Source organism: Pleurodeles waltl, chromosome 8, assembly GCF_031143425.1.
Source record: "Pleurodeles waltl isolate 20211129_DDA chromosome 8, aPleWal1.hap1.20221129, whole genome shotgun sequence".
NCBI classification, from domain to species: Eukaryota; Metazoa; Chordata; class Amphibia; order Caudata; family Salamandridae; genus Pleurodeles; species Pleurodeles waltl.
In genome coordinates this window covers 1,528,671,863-1,528,686,233 of record NC_090447.1, presented here as the reverse complement: position 1 = coordinate 1,528,686,233, position 14,371 = coordinate 1,528,671,863, and the positions used below count along the sequence as shown (strand labels likewise).

Genomic DNA, 14,371 nt, shown 5'->3' with positions numbered 1-14,371 from the left:
ATCTGTAAAGCTGCTACTCTGTCTACACCGCATACATTTACTAAACACTATTGTTTGGATGTTTTAGCACGGCAGCAAGCTAACGTTGGCCAAGCTGTGCTTAGGACACTTTTTCAAGCCACTCATACTCCTGCAGGCCTGCCACCGCTTTATTGGATGGGACTGCTTTACAGTCTACGCAAAGCATGTGTATCTACAGGCACACATGCCATTGACCGGAAAATGTTACTTACCCTGTAGACAGCTGTTCGTGGAGTGCAGTGGTGTAGATTCATATGCGCCTTCCCTCCTCCCCAGAAGCCTCTAGTCTTTCTAGTGGCATTCTTCTATTAATTTTGTATATATGTAAACACACTACATGGACATCTTTCTCGTACTCTCTATACATACTCCTTACCTCACCTGTCTGCGGGAAAACAATCTAAAAAGGACTAGATGCCCATGCGCAGTATCACAGAGAGGAGTACTCACTCGATCTCGTAACTTGAAAGGATTATTCAAACAAAAGCAACTTGCAACACTACGGACCCAAAATTAGATGACGGACTTAAGCAAAGCGTGTGAATCTACAGCACTACATGCCACGACCATATGTCTACTGGGTAAGGAACATTTCCCTTTCTAATCTTCTTTTTTTTTTTTTTTTTTTTTTAATAGCTACTTTTGAGCCCCATTTCTTCACATTTTGTAAACGTTGGATTTTTTTTTTTTTTCTTTATTTTTTTTTATGCTGCCTTCTACATAGGGGTCAATTGTGAAGTATAGTGGGGATACGATGGCACTCATCAAAAGAAGGCTTAGTAAAACAGGAAGCTTAGCAACTTTCTTCCATGTGGCACGGTGCTCATGATTGGGATGATTCCTTCTGGGAGAATTCCTTATGCTATCTTGGTTCCTCAGGCTTGTTCAGGTGGTGTGCTCTGCCACTTGCATATAATGATTATGTGGTCTGCTCCTTTCCATCGGTTTTTGTTTACTATATGGTTACATCATAAGTGAAATTCTGCTTTTTCATTTCCTAGATGGAGCTAACTGGCTGACGTCCTTTTGCCAGGCAGTGCAGAATTGGGATGGACTTATCCTTCGAAAGCCAATCGACATGGAGAAACGGGAGCTGATCCAAAAGCGTGAAGCCAGCCTGCTGGACCTCCGCAGTTACCTCTTTTCACGACAGTGCACCCTTCTAATATTTTTGCAAAGACCCTGGGAGGTATCACAGCGAGCGCTGGAGCTGCTGCACAACTGTGTACAGGAACTGAAACTACTGGAGGTAAGAAGACAACCAGTCTGCCATTGCACCCTTGTGAGTAGAGTTATTGAGAAAACAGTCCAACCAGTGATCAGGCACTCTGACGGCGAAGACCTAGTCAGCTATCAGCCACTCTTGAGGGCAGAAACCTAACAACCACTCTTTAAGGTAGAGACCTGTCAGCCATTTTTGAGGGCAAAGACCTTGTCAACAGTCACACACTCTTGAAGGCAGAGACCTAGTCAACAATCGCTCACTGTAAGGAAATGCCTCCTTGGCATGGTTGCCCCCTGACTTTTTGCCTTTGCTGATGCTATGTTTACAATTGAAAGTGTGCTGAGGCCTGCTAACCAGGCCCCAGCACCAGTGTTCTTTCCCTAACCTGTACTTTTGTATCCACAATTGGCAGACCCTGGCATCCAGATAAGTCCCTTGTAACTGGTACTTCTAGTACCAAGGGCCCTGATGCCAAGGAAGGTCTCTAAGGGCTGCAGCATGTCTTATGCCACCCTGGAGACCTCTCACTCAGCACAGACACACTGCTTACCAGCTTGTGTGTGCTAGTGAGGACAAAACGAGTAAGTCGACATGGCACTCCCCTCAGGGTGCCATGCCAGCCTCTCACTGCCTATGCAGTATAGGTAAGACACCCCTCTAGCAGGCCTTACAGCCCTAAGGCAGGGTGCACTATACCATAGGTGAGGGTACCAGTGCATGAGCATGGTACCCCTACAGTGTCTAAACAAAACCTTAGACATTGTAAGTGCAGGGTAGCCATAAGAGTATATGGTCTGGGAGTCTGTCAAACACGAACTCCACAGCACCATAATGGCTACACTGAAAACTGGGAAGTTTGGTATCAAACTTCTCAGCACAATAAATGCACACTGATGCCAGTGTACATTTTATTGTAAAATACACCACAGAGGGCACCTTAGAGGTGCCCCCTGAAACTTAACCGACTATCTGTGTAGGCTGACTAGTTTTAGCAGCCTGCCACAAACCGAGACATGTTGCTGGCCCCATGGGGAGAGTGCCTTTGTCACTCTGAGGCCAGTAACAAAGCCTGCACTGGGTGGAGATGCTAACACCTCTCCCAGGCAGGAATTGTCACACCTGGCGGTGAGCCTCAAAGGCTCACCTCCTTTGTGCCAACCCAGCAGGACACTCCAGCTAGTGGAGTTGCCCGCCCCCTCCGGCCAGGCCCCACTTTTGGCGGCAAGGCCGGAGAAAATAATGAGAAAAACAAGGAGGAGTCACTGGCCAGTCAGGACAGCCCCTAAGGTGTCCTGAGCTGAGGTGACTCTAACTTTTAGAAATCCTCCATCTTGCAGATGGAGGATTCCCCCAATAGGGTTAGGATTGTGACCCCCTCCCCTTGGGAGGAGGCACAAAGAGGGTGTACCCACCCTCAGGGCTAGTAGCCATTGGCTACTAACCCCCCAGACCTAAACACGCCCTTAAATTTAGTATTTAAGGGCTACCCTGAACCCTAGAAAATTAGATTCCTGCAACTACAAGAAGAAGGACTGCCCAGCTGAAAACCCCTGCAGCGGAAGACCAGAAGACGACAACTGCCTTGGCTCCAGAAACTCACCGGCCTGTCTCCTGCCTTCCAAAGATCCTGCTCCAGCGACGCCTTCCAAAGGGACCAGCGACCTCGACATCCTCTGAGGACTGCCCCTGCTTCGAAAAGACAAGAAACTCCCGAGGACAGCGGACCTGCTCCAAGAAAAGCTGCAACTTTGTTTCCAGCAACTTTAAAGAACCCTGCAAGCTCCCCGCAAGAAGCGTGAGACTTGCAACACTGCACCCGGCGACCCCGACTCGGCTGGTGGCGATCCAACACCTCAGGAGGGACCCCAGGACTACTCTGATACTGTGAGTACCAAAACCTGTCCCCCCTGAACCCCCACAGCGCCGCCTGCAGAGGGAATCCCGAGGCTTCCCCTGACCGCGACTCTTTGAACCTAAAGTCCCGACGCCTGGGAGAGACCCTGCACCCGCAGCCCCCAGGACCTGAAGGACCGGACTTTCACTGGAGAAGTGACCCCCAGGAGTCCCTCTCCCTTGCCCAAGTGGAGGTTTCCCCGAGGAACCCCCCCCTTGCCTGCCTGCAGCGCTGAAGAGATCCCGAGATCTCTCATAGACTAACATTGCGAACCCGACGCTTGTTTCTACACTGCACCCGGCCGCCCCCGCGCCGCTGAGGGTGAAATTTCTGTGTGGACTTGTGTCCCCCCTGGTGCCCTACAAAACCCCCCTGGTCTGCCCTCCGAAGACGCGGGTACTTACCTGCAAGCAGACCGGAACCGGGGCACCCCCTTATCTCCATTCTAGCCTATGTGTTTTGGGCACCACTTTGAACTCTGCACCTGACCGGCCCTGAGCTGCTGGTGTGGTGACTTTGGGGTTGCTCTGAACCCCCAACGGTGGGCTACCTTGGACCAAGAACTGAACCCTGTAAGTGTCTTACTTACCTGGTAAAACTAACAAATACTTACCTCCCCTAGGAACTGTGAAAATTGCACTAAGTGTCCACTTTTAAAACAGCTATTTGTGAATAACTTGAAAAGTATACATGCAATTTTGATGATTTGAAGTTCCTAAAGTACTTACCTGCAATACCTTTCGAATGAGCTATTACATGTAGAATTTGAACCTGTGGTTCTTAAAATAAACTAAGAAAAGATATTTTTCTATATAAAAACCTATTGGCTGGATTTGTCTCTGAGTGTGTGTACCTCATTTATTGTCTATGTGTATGTACAACAAATGCTTAACACTACTCCTTGGATAAGCCTACTGCTCGACCACACTACCACAAAATAGAGCATTAGTATTATCTATTTTTACCACTATTTTACCTCTAAGGGGAACCCTTGGACTCTGTGCATGCTATTCCTTACTTTGAAATAGCACATACAGAGCCAACTTCCTACATTGGTGGATCAGCGGTGGGGTACAAGACTTTGCATTTGCTGGACTACTCAGCCAATACCTGATCACACGACAAATTCCAAAATTGTCATTAGAAATTGATTTTTGCAATTTGAAAAGTTTTCTAAATTCTTAAAAGACCTGCTAGGGCCTTGTGTTAGATCCTGTTTAGCATTTCTTTTAGAGTTTAAAAGTTTGTAAAAGTTTGAATTAGATTCTAGAACCAGTTTTAGTTTCTTAAAAAGTATTCCAACTTTTAGAAGCATAATGTCTAGCACAGATGTGAATGTGGTGGAACTCGACACCACACCTTACCTCCATCTACAGATGAGAGAGCTAAGGTCACTCTGTAAACTAAAGAAAATAGCAATGGGCTCCAAACCTACCAAAGTACAGCTCCAGGAGCTTTTGGCAGAGTTTGAAAAGGCCAACCCCTCTGAGGATGGCAACTCAGAGGATGAAGATAGTGACTTGGAGGGAAATTCCCCCCCTCCAGTCCTACTTAGGGAGAGCAGGGCTTCTCAAGCCCTGACTCCACAAATAATAGTCAGAGATGCTGGTTCCCTCACAGGAGGGACCAACAACTCTGAAATCACTGAGGATAACTCCAGTGAAGAGGACATCCAGTTAGCCAGGATGGCCAAAAGATTGGCTTTGGAAAGACAGATCCTAGCCATAGAGAGGGAAAGACAAGAGATGGGCCTAGGACCCATCAATGGTGGCAGCAACATAAATAGGGTCAGAGATTCTCCTGACATGTTGAAAATCCCCAAAGGGATTGTAACTAAATATGAAGATGGTGATGACATCACCAAATGGTTCACAGCTTTTGAGAGGGCTTGTGTAACCAGAAAAGTGAACAGATCTCACTGGGGTGCTCTCCTTTGGGAAATGTTCACAGGAAAGTGTAGGGATAGACTCCTCACACTCTCTGGACAAGATGCAGAATCTTATGACCTCATGAAGGGTACCCTGATTGAGGGCTTTGGATTCTCCACTGAGGAGTACAGGATTAGGTTCAGGGGGGCTCAAAAATCCTCGAGCCAGACCTGGGTTGACTTTGTTGACTACTCAGTGAAAACACTAGATGGTTGGATTCAAGGCAGTGGTGTAAGTAATTATGATGGGCTGTACAATTTATTTGTGAAAGAACACCTGTTAAGTAATTGTTTCAATGATAAACTGCATCAGCATCTGGTAGACCTAGGACCAATTTCTCCCCAAGAATTGGGAAAGAAGGCGGACCATTGGGTCAAGACAAGGGTGTCCAAGACTTCAACAGGGGGTGACCAAAAGAAAGGGGTCACAAAGACTCCCCAGCAGAAGGGTGATGAGACAACCAAAACTAAAAATAGTAAAGAGTCTTCTACAGGCCCCCAAAAACCTGCACAGGAGGGTGGGCCCAGAGCCTCTTCACAAAACAATGGGTACAAGGGTAAAAACTTTGATCCCAAAAAGGCCTGGTGTCATAGCTGTAAACAGCATGGACACCAAACTGGAGACAAGGCCTGTCCCAAGAAAGGTTCCACTCCAAACTCCCATCCAGGTAACACTGGTATGGCTAGTCTCCAAGTGGGATCAACAGTGTGCCCAGAGCAAATCAGGGTCCACACTGAAGCTACTCTAGTTTCTGAGGGTGGGGTGGATTTAGCCACACTAGCTGTCTGGCCGCCTAACATGCAAAAATACAGACAGCAACTCTTAATTAATGGGACTAGAATAGAGGGCCTGAGGGATACAGGTGCCAGTGTCACCATGGTGACAGAGAAACTGGTTTCCCCTGGCCAATACCTGACTGGAAAAACTTACACAGTCACCAACGCTGACAATCAGAGAAAAGTACATCCCATGGCAATGGTTACTTTAGAATGGGGAGGGGTCAATGGCCTGAAACAGGTGGTGGTCTCCTCAAATATCCCAGTGGACTGTCTGCTTGGAAATGACCTGGAGTCCTCAGCATGGGCTGAGGTAGAGCTAAAAACCCATGCAGCAATGCTGGGTATCCCTGAACTGGTGTGTGTGAAAACAAGAGCACAGTGCAAGGCACAGGGTGAAAAAGTCGAGCTGGAGTCTGGAAAAATGGCCCAGCCTACCAAGAGAACAGGAAAGTCAGTTGGGAAACCAACTGCAACACAGCAAAAGAAAGGGAACCTCTCTTCTCAGGAAGAAGTTCTGCCCTCTGAGGGAACTGAGCCTTTGGAGCTTGAACCTTATCAGGTTGAGCTCTTAGGCCCAGGGGGACCCTCAAGGGAAGAGCTGTGTAAGGGACAAGAAACCTGTCCCTCTCTTGAAGGCCTTAGGCAGCAAGCTGCTGAAGAGTCCAAAGGCAAGAAAAATGGAACACATAGGGTCTATTGGGAAGATGGGCTCCTGTACACTGAGGCCAGAGACCCCAAACCTGGTGCCACTAGGAGAGTGGTAGTGCCTCAGCTGTTCAGAGAGTTCATCCTAACATTGGCCCATGACATTCCCCTTGCTGGACATTTGGGACAAACCAAGACGTGGGAGAGGTTAGTCAACCACTTCTACTGGCCCAATATGTCCAACATGGTTAAGGAGTTTTGCCTCTCCTGCCCCACCTGTCAAGCCAGTGGTAAGACAGGTGGGCATCCAAAGGCCCCCCTCATTCCACTTCCAGTGGTGGGGGTGCCCTTTGAAAGAGTGGGTGTGGACATAGTTGGTCCACTGGAACCTCCCACAGCCTCAGGAAATATGTATATCCTGGTAGTAGTGGATCATGCTACCAGGTATCCTGAAGCTATTCCCCTTAGGTCGACTACTGCCCCTGCAGTAGCCAAGGCCCTCATTGGTATCTTTACCAGAGTGGGTTTCCCTAAGGAGGTGGTGTCTGACAGAGGTACCAACTTCATGTCAGCATACCTAAAGCACATGTGGAATGAGTGTGGAGTGACTTATAAATTCACTACACCTTACCATCCACAAACTAATGGCTTAGTTGAGAGATTCAACAAGACATTAAAAGGCATGATCATGGGGCTCCCAGAAAAACTCAAAAGGAGATGGGATGTCCTCCTGCCATGTCTGCTTTTCGCTTACAGGGAGGTACCACAGAAGGGAGTAGGGTTCTCACCCTTTGAGCTTCTGTTTGGTCATCCTGTAAGGGGACCACTTGCCCTTGTTAAAGAAGGCTGGGAGAGACCTCTCCATGAGCCTAAACAGGACATAGTGGACTATGTACTTGGCCTTCGCTCTAGAATGGCAGAGTACATGGAAAAGGCAACCAAAAACCTTGAGGCCAGCCAACAACTCCAGAAGTTTTGGTATGACCAAAAGGCTGCACTGGTTGAGTTCCAACCAGGGCAGAAAGTCTGGGTTCTGGAGCCTGTGGCTCCCAGGGCACTCCAGGACAAATGGAGTGGCCCTTACCCAGTACTAGAGAGGAAGAGTCAGGTCACCTACCTGGTGGACCTGGGCACAAGCAGGAGCCCCAAGAGGGTGATCCATGTGAACCGCCTTAAGCTCTTCCATGACAGGGCTGATGTGAATCTGTTGATGGTAACAGATGAGGATCAGGAGGCAGAGAGTGAACCTCTCCCTGATCTTCTGTCATCAGACCCAAGAGATGGCACAGTAGATGGAGTGATCTACTCAGACACCCTCTCTGGCCAACAGCAAGCTGATTGTAGGAGAGTCCTACAACAGTTTCCTGAACTCTTCTCCTTAACCCCTGGTCAGACACACCTGTGTACCCATGATGTGGACACAGGAGACAGCATGCCTGTCAAGAACAAAATCTTTAGACAGTCTGACCATGTTAAGGCAAGCATCAAGGTGGAAGTCCACAAGATGCTGGAATTGGGAGTCATTGAGCGCTCTGACAGCCCCTGGGCTAGCCCAGTGGTCTTAGTCCCCAAACCTCACACCACAGATGGAAAGAAAGAGATGAGGTTTTGTGTGGACTACAGAGGGCTCAATTCTGTCACCAAGACAGATGCTCATCCAATTCCAAGAGCTGATGAGCTCATTGATAAATTAGGTGCTGCCAAATTTCTAAGTACCTTTGACTTGACAGCAGGGTACTGGCAAATAAAAATGGCACCTGGAGCAAAAGAAAAGACAGCATTCTCCACACCTGATGGGCATTATCAGTTTACTGTTATGCCCTTTGGTTTAAAGAATGCCCCTGCCACCTTCCAAAGGTTGGTGAATCAAGTCCTTGCTGGCTTGGAGTCCTTTAGCACAGCTTATCTTGATGATATTGCTGTCTTTAGCTCCACCTGGCAGGATCACCTGGTCCACCTGAAGAAGGTTTTGAAGGCTCTGCAATCTGCAGGCCTCTCTATCAAGGCATCCAAATGCCAGATAGGGCAGGGAACTGTGGTTTACTTGGGCCACCTTGTAGGTGGAGGCCAAGTTCAGCCACTCCAACCCAAGATCCAGACCATTCTGGACTGGGTAGCTCCAAAAACCCAGACTCAAGTCAGGGCATTCCTTGGCTTGACTGGGTACTACAGGAGGTTTGTGAAGGGATATGGATCCATTGTGACAGCCCTCACTGAGCTCACCTCCAAGAAAATGCCCAAGAAAGTGAACTGGACTGTGGACTGCCAACAGGCCTTTGACACCCTGAAACAAGCAATGTGCTCAGCACCAGTTCTCAAAGCTCCAGATTATTCTAAGCAGTTCATTGTGCAGACTGATGCCTCTGAACATGGGATAGGGGCAGTTTTGTCCCAAACAAATGATGATGGCCTTGACCAGCCTGTTGCTTTCATTAGCAGGAGGTTACTCCCCAGGGAGCAGCGTTGGAGTGCCATTGAGAGGGAGGCCTTTGCTGTGGTTTGGTCCCTGAAGAAGCTGAGACCATACCTCTTTGGGACTCACTTCCTAGTTCAAACCGACCACAGACCTCTCAAATGGCTGATGCAAATGAAAGGTGAAAATCCTAAACTGTTGAGGTGGTCCATCTCCCTACAGGGAATGGACTTTATAGTGGAACACAGACCTGGGACTGCCCATGCCAATGCAGATGGCCTTTCCAGGTTCTTCCACTTAGAAAATGAAGACTCTCTTGGGAAAGGTTAGTCTCATCCTCTTTCGTTTGGGGGGGGGTTGTGTAAGGAAATGCCTCCTTGGCATGGTTGCCCCCTGACTTTTTGCCTTTGCTGATGCTATGTTTACAATTGAAAGTGTGCTGAGGCCTGCTAACCAGGCCCCAGCACCAGTGTTCTTTCCCTAACCTGTACTTTTGTATCCACAATTGGCAGACCCTGGCATCCAGATAAGTCCCTTGTAACTGGTACTTCTAGTACCAAGGGCCCTGATGCCAAGGAAGGTCTCTAAGGGCTGCAGCATGTCTTATGCCACCCTGGAGACCTCTCACTCAGCACAGACACACTGCTTACCAGCTTGTGTGTGCTAGTGAGGACAAAACGAGTAAGTCGACATGGCACTCCCCTCAGGGTGCCATGCCAGCCTCTCACTGCCTATGCAGTATAGGTAAGACACCCCTCTAGCAGGCCTTACAGCCCTAAGGCAGGGTGCACTATACCATAGGTGAGGGTACCAGTGCATGAGCATGGTACCCCTACAGTGTCTAAACAAAACCTTAGACATTGTAAGTGCAGGGTAGCCATAAGAGTATATGGTCTGGGAGTCTGTCAAACACGAACTCCACAGCACCATAATGGCTACACTGAAAACTGGGAAGTTTGGTATCAAACTTCTCAGCACAATAAATGCACACTGATGCCAGTGTACATTTTATTGTAAAATACACCACAGAGGGCACCTTAGAGGTGCCCCCTGAAACTTAACCGACTATCTGTGTAGGCTGACTAGTTTTAGCAGCCTGCCACAAACCGAGACATGTTGCTGGCCCCATGGGGAGAGTGCCTTTGTCACTCTGAGGCCAGTAACAAAGCCTGCACTGGGTGGAGATGCTAACACCTCTCCCAGGCAGGAATTGTCACACCTGGCGGTGAGCCTCAAAGGCTCACCTCCTTTGTGCCAACCCAGCAGGACACTCCAGCTAGTGGAGTTGCCCGCCCCCTCCGGCCAGGCCCCACTTTTGGCGGCAAGGCCGGAGAAAATAATGAGAAAAACAAGGAGGAGTCACTGGCCAGTCAGGACAGCCCCTAAGGTGTCCTGAGCTGAGGTGACTCTAACTTTTAGAAATCCTCCATCTTGCAGATGGAGGATTCCCCCAATAGGGTTAGGATTGTGACCCCCTCCCCTTGGGAGGAGGCACAAAGAGGGTGTACCCACCCTCAGGGCTAGTAGCCATTGGCTACTAACCCCCCAGACCTAAACACGCCCTTAAATTTAGTATTTAAGGGCTACCCTGAACCCTAGAAAATTAGATTCCTGCAACTACAAGAAGAAGGACTGCCCAGCTGAAAACCCCTGCAGCGGAAGACCAGAAGACGACAACTGCCTTGGCTCCAGAAACTCACCGGCCTGTCTCCTGCCTTCCAAAGATCCTGCTCCAGCGACGCCTTCCAAAGGGACCAGCGACCTCGACATCCTCTGAGGACTGCCCCTGCTTCGAAAAGACAAGAAACTCCCGAGGACAGCGGACCTGCTCCAAGAAAAGCTGCAACTTTGTTTCCAGCAACTTTAAAGAACCCTGCAAGCTCCCCGCAAGAAGCGTGAGACTTGCAACACTGCACCCGGCGACCCCGACTCGGCTGGTGGCGATCCAACACCTCAGGAGGGACCCCAGGACTACTCTGATACTGTGAGTACCAAAACCTGTCCCCCCTGAACCCCCACAGCGCCGCCTGCAGAGGGAATCCCGAGGCTTCCCCTGACCGCGACTCTTTGAACCTAAAGTCCCGACGCCTGGGAGAGACCCTGCACCCGCAGCCCCCAGGACCTGAAGGACCGGACTTTCACTGGAGAAGTGACCCCCAGGAGTCCCTCTCCCTTGCCCAAGTGGAGGTTTCCCCGAGGAACCCCCCCCTTGCCTGCCTGCAGCGCTGAAGAGATCCCGAGATCTCTCATAGACTAACATTGCGAACCCGACGCTTGTTTCTACACTGCACCCGGCCGCCCCCGCGCCGCTGAGGGTGAAATTTCTGTGTGGACTTGTGTCCCCCCCGGTGCCCTACAAAACCCCCCTGGTCTGCCCTCCGAAGACGCGGGTACTTACCTGCAAGCAGACCGGAACCGGGGCACCCCCTTATCTCCATTCTAGCCTATGTGTTTTGGGCACCACTTTGAACTCTGCACCTGACCGGCCCTGAGCTGCTGGTGTGGTGACTTTGGGGTTGCTCTGAACCCCCAACGGTGGGCTACCTTGGACCAAGAACTGAACCCTGTAAGTGTCTTACTTACCTGGTAAAACTAACAAATACTTACCTCCCCTAGGAACTGTGAAAATTGCACTAAGTGTCCACTTTTAAAACAGCTATTTGTGAATAACTTGAAAAGTATACATGCAATTTTGATGATTTGAAGTTCCTAAAGTACTTACCTGCAATACCTTTCGAATGAGCTATTACATGTAGAATTTGAACCTGTGGTTCTTAAAATAAACTAAGAAAAGATATTTTTCTATATAAAAACCTATTGGCTGGATTTGTCTCTGAGTGTGTGTACCTCATTTATTGTCTATGTGTATGTACAACAAATGCTTAACACTACTCCTTGGATAAGCCTACTGCTCGACCACACTACCACAAAATAGAGCATTAGTATTATCTATTTTTACCACTATTTTACCTCTAAGGGGAACCCTTGGACTCTGTGCATGCTATTCCTTACTTTGAAATAGCACATACAGAGCCAACTTCCTACACTCACCTAGTCCACAATCGCTCACTCTTGTTGGCAGAAACCTAGTGAACAATCGCTCATTCTTGAGGGCAGAGACCTGGTCACCAATCACTCACTCTTGAGGGCAGAGACCTACTCAGAATCAGAATAAGCTTTATTCGATGTTTTTTGTAAATCTTGAAAACGCACAATGTAAAAAATAAAACAGATTAAAAACATCAACTGATATAACAATCTAAAAACAGTATGTCTAGCCCTTAGTGAATTGAAAAATGTATCAACTTTCTTTGCTTTACAGTGGCCCATAAATACCTTGTCATAATGTTACAGATTAAAATAGATGGCAAGGATTGTAAAAGCAGATATGCTGGCCGACATTGGATAAAGTCCAAGGATCTCGACAATGGTTTCCAGGCTTACTGCTGGCTGAGGGCCTGATTTAGATTTCGGCAGACGGGTTATTCCGTCACAACGGTGACAGAGGGCCTGTCTGCCTAAATAGAAATCCCATAGGATAAAATGGGTTTTGTATTTCGGTGGAAATGTTTCCCTAGGCGAAATTCCGCACTGGGTGCGTTTCCATATTTGAGAGAACACAGCTATTCAACTGCACATTTTGTCAACTGGGAAAACTTTATTCTTCACACTGAAACCCCTTCCCCTTCATGTCCGTGAGTGGTGTTATGCTGTCAATTCCTCTGTAGTTGAAGATATATTCCAGGTCTTTGCTGGCGCTAGTCTCTAACCACTTGCAGGGTGGGTAAGTTGGACATGAGTTTGTGAATATGAAAAAGCTCATGAATTTATGTATATTCACAAGTTCACTTTGTAAACCTCACCTTCATCGACCCACTTATCATCCTTAGGGTGGGGATGACGCATGATTGTACATAGTCGTGGTGCAAAGTTACACAGTAGGAAATGCATTTACACCTGCACTTCATAAGTGTGGCCATTTTCGGCCGTCGACACATGTTTAAAGGCTAAAGACTTTGTAAACTGTGTCTGGAATCATTGCTCTTTGGAACGAAAAGGACTTTTCTGCAGTGTCTTTTTATTCTCTTGCATAAGATTAATTAGTGGTGTTTTTTTAAATGTTTGTTGAAAGTGTGGAAAAAGAGATGCATGTAAAATGATTATCCTGTTTGAGCAGTATAATGTGAGCAATTGTAAGCATTATTGTAGGGTGCAGAAATCTGTTTTAAAAGGTAGATGTAGTTATCACTAAATTATACAATGAACATATTTGGAATAATAAACATAGTAGACCGCCGTGCAGTTTAAAAGACAACATACTTTTCACAGAATCAAGGCCAAAGGCCTCTGATTAATAACTTGTCCATTTTCTGGTCAATAAAGTTAATTCAATATCAGTAATCCAAAATATGATTGTAGGTAGGTGTATGGTTTTTTAATATTGCGATCCAAGCCGAAAGGCAGAGGAGCGCTGTACATGGTTGCAGACAAAGCATAAAGTTAGTGAGCGAAAAGGAAGTAAAGCTGAGCACTGCATAGTTCATGTTGTGATGTAGTGTATTTTTTAAGAAGGTGAGTCTTTACTTGTTTCCAAACTTAGAGCAGCATCTGGGCAGTCCTGTTGGATATCTGGATGTTGTTGCTAATTCTGAGTACAGTTTGTAAAATCACTTTTTTTTGTCTACTCACAAATGTTGGGGATCATAGTCACGTCTAAGTCACTTCTGGTGCCTATCAATAGAAATAATCTGTTTTGTTCATCAGACCTTGAGCACGTCATGTCACATTTATTTTCAAAAGAAGCACAGTCGGGAAGTATTGTGTGGACCAGATATAGCCTATTGTTGGTCCGAAGCTGATGGTGAAGTATCACTTTGGTAGTTCCTTAAATGTTGGATATTTGTCTTATCATAGCAGATAAATTTAAATAAGCAGCTCAGGCCTTCCAGGCTGTGTGGGTTGTCTGTATGGACTACCTTTCTTGAAAAACCTTCTGAAACAGAACCAAACCATCCTGAATGGAAAAGGCTTTACGTGCAGTCATAGGTGCTTGCAAATGCCATTTCCTTTGCACTTTCTTCAAATGAGATGACTGTAAAGCAGTTTACACCGAAGTATATTGCAATCATCTTTAATTTTAATTTGGTTTAGTAGTCATTCCCTCAGTATGCTACATAAAGCAATGGGACAGGCTTCCTGGCGGATGGATCAAATGTGGAAAAAAATAATAAATATATATATTATATATATATATATATATATATATATCACAAAAAGGTCTCGGAAGGCAGGTGCTCTTCACAGCGGTCCTGGATGGGCTCCGAGAAGCCCCAATACAACTTCCAACACTCCTTCAAATATCAGGAGACCCAGGACACCTCCAAATTGTCACATGATCATTGTCACATGATCTATCCATGAGTAAGGCTGTTGCCGAAACGCGTTGGATGGTTGTGCTGAAATAAA

At 47.3% G+C, this 14,371-nt stretch overlaps 1 protein-coding gene across 3 annotated transcripts in view; it reads left to right on the top strand.

The window, feature by feature from the left end:
• The window catches only part of TRAPPC10 (trafficking protein particle complex subunit 10), a 407,991-nt gene that overhangs the window by 198,840 nt on the left and 194,780 nt on the right, over window positions 1–14,371 (top strand). For all 3 annotated transcript variants that reach the window (XM_069202936.1, XM_069202937.1, XM_069202939.1), the window contains one exon: window positions 1,023–1,270. In XM_069202936.1, coding sequence (XP_069059037.1) covers window positions 1,023–1,270 — 248 coding nt within the window. The remainder of the gene's footprint in view (window positions 1–1,022; window positions 1,271–14,371) is intronic.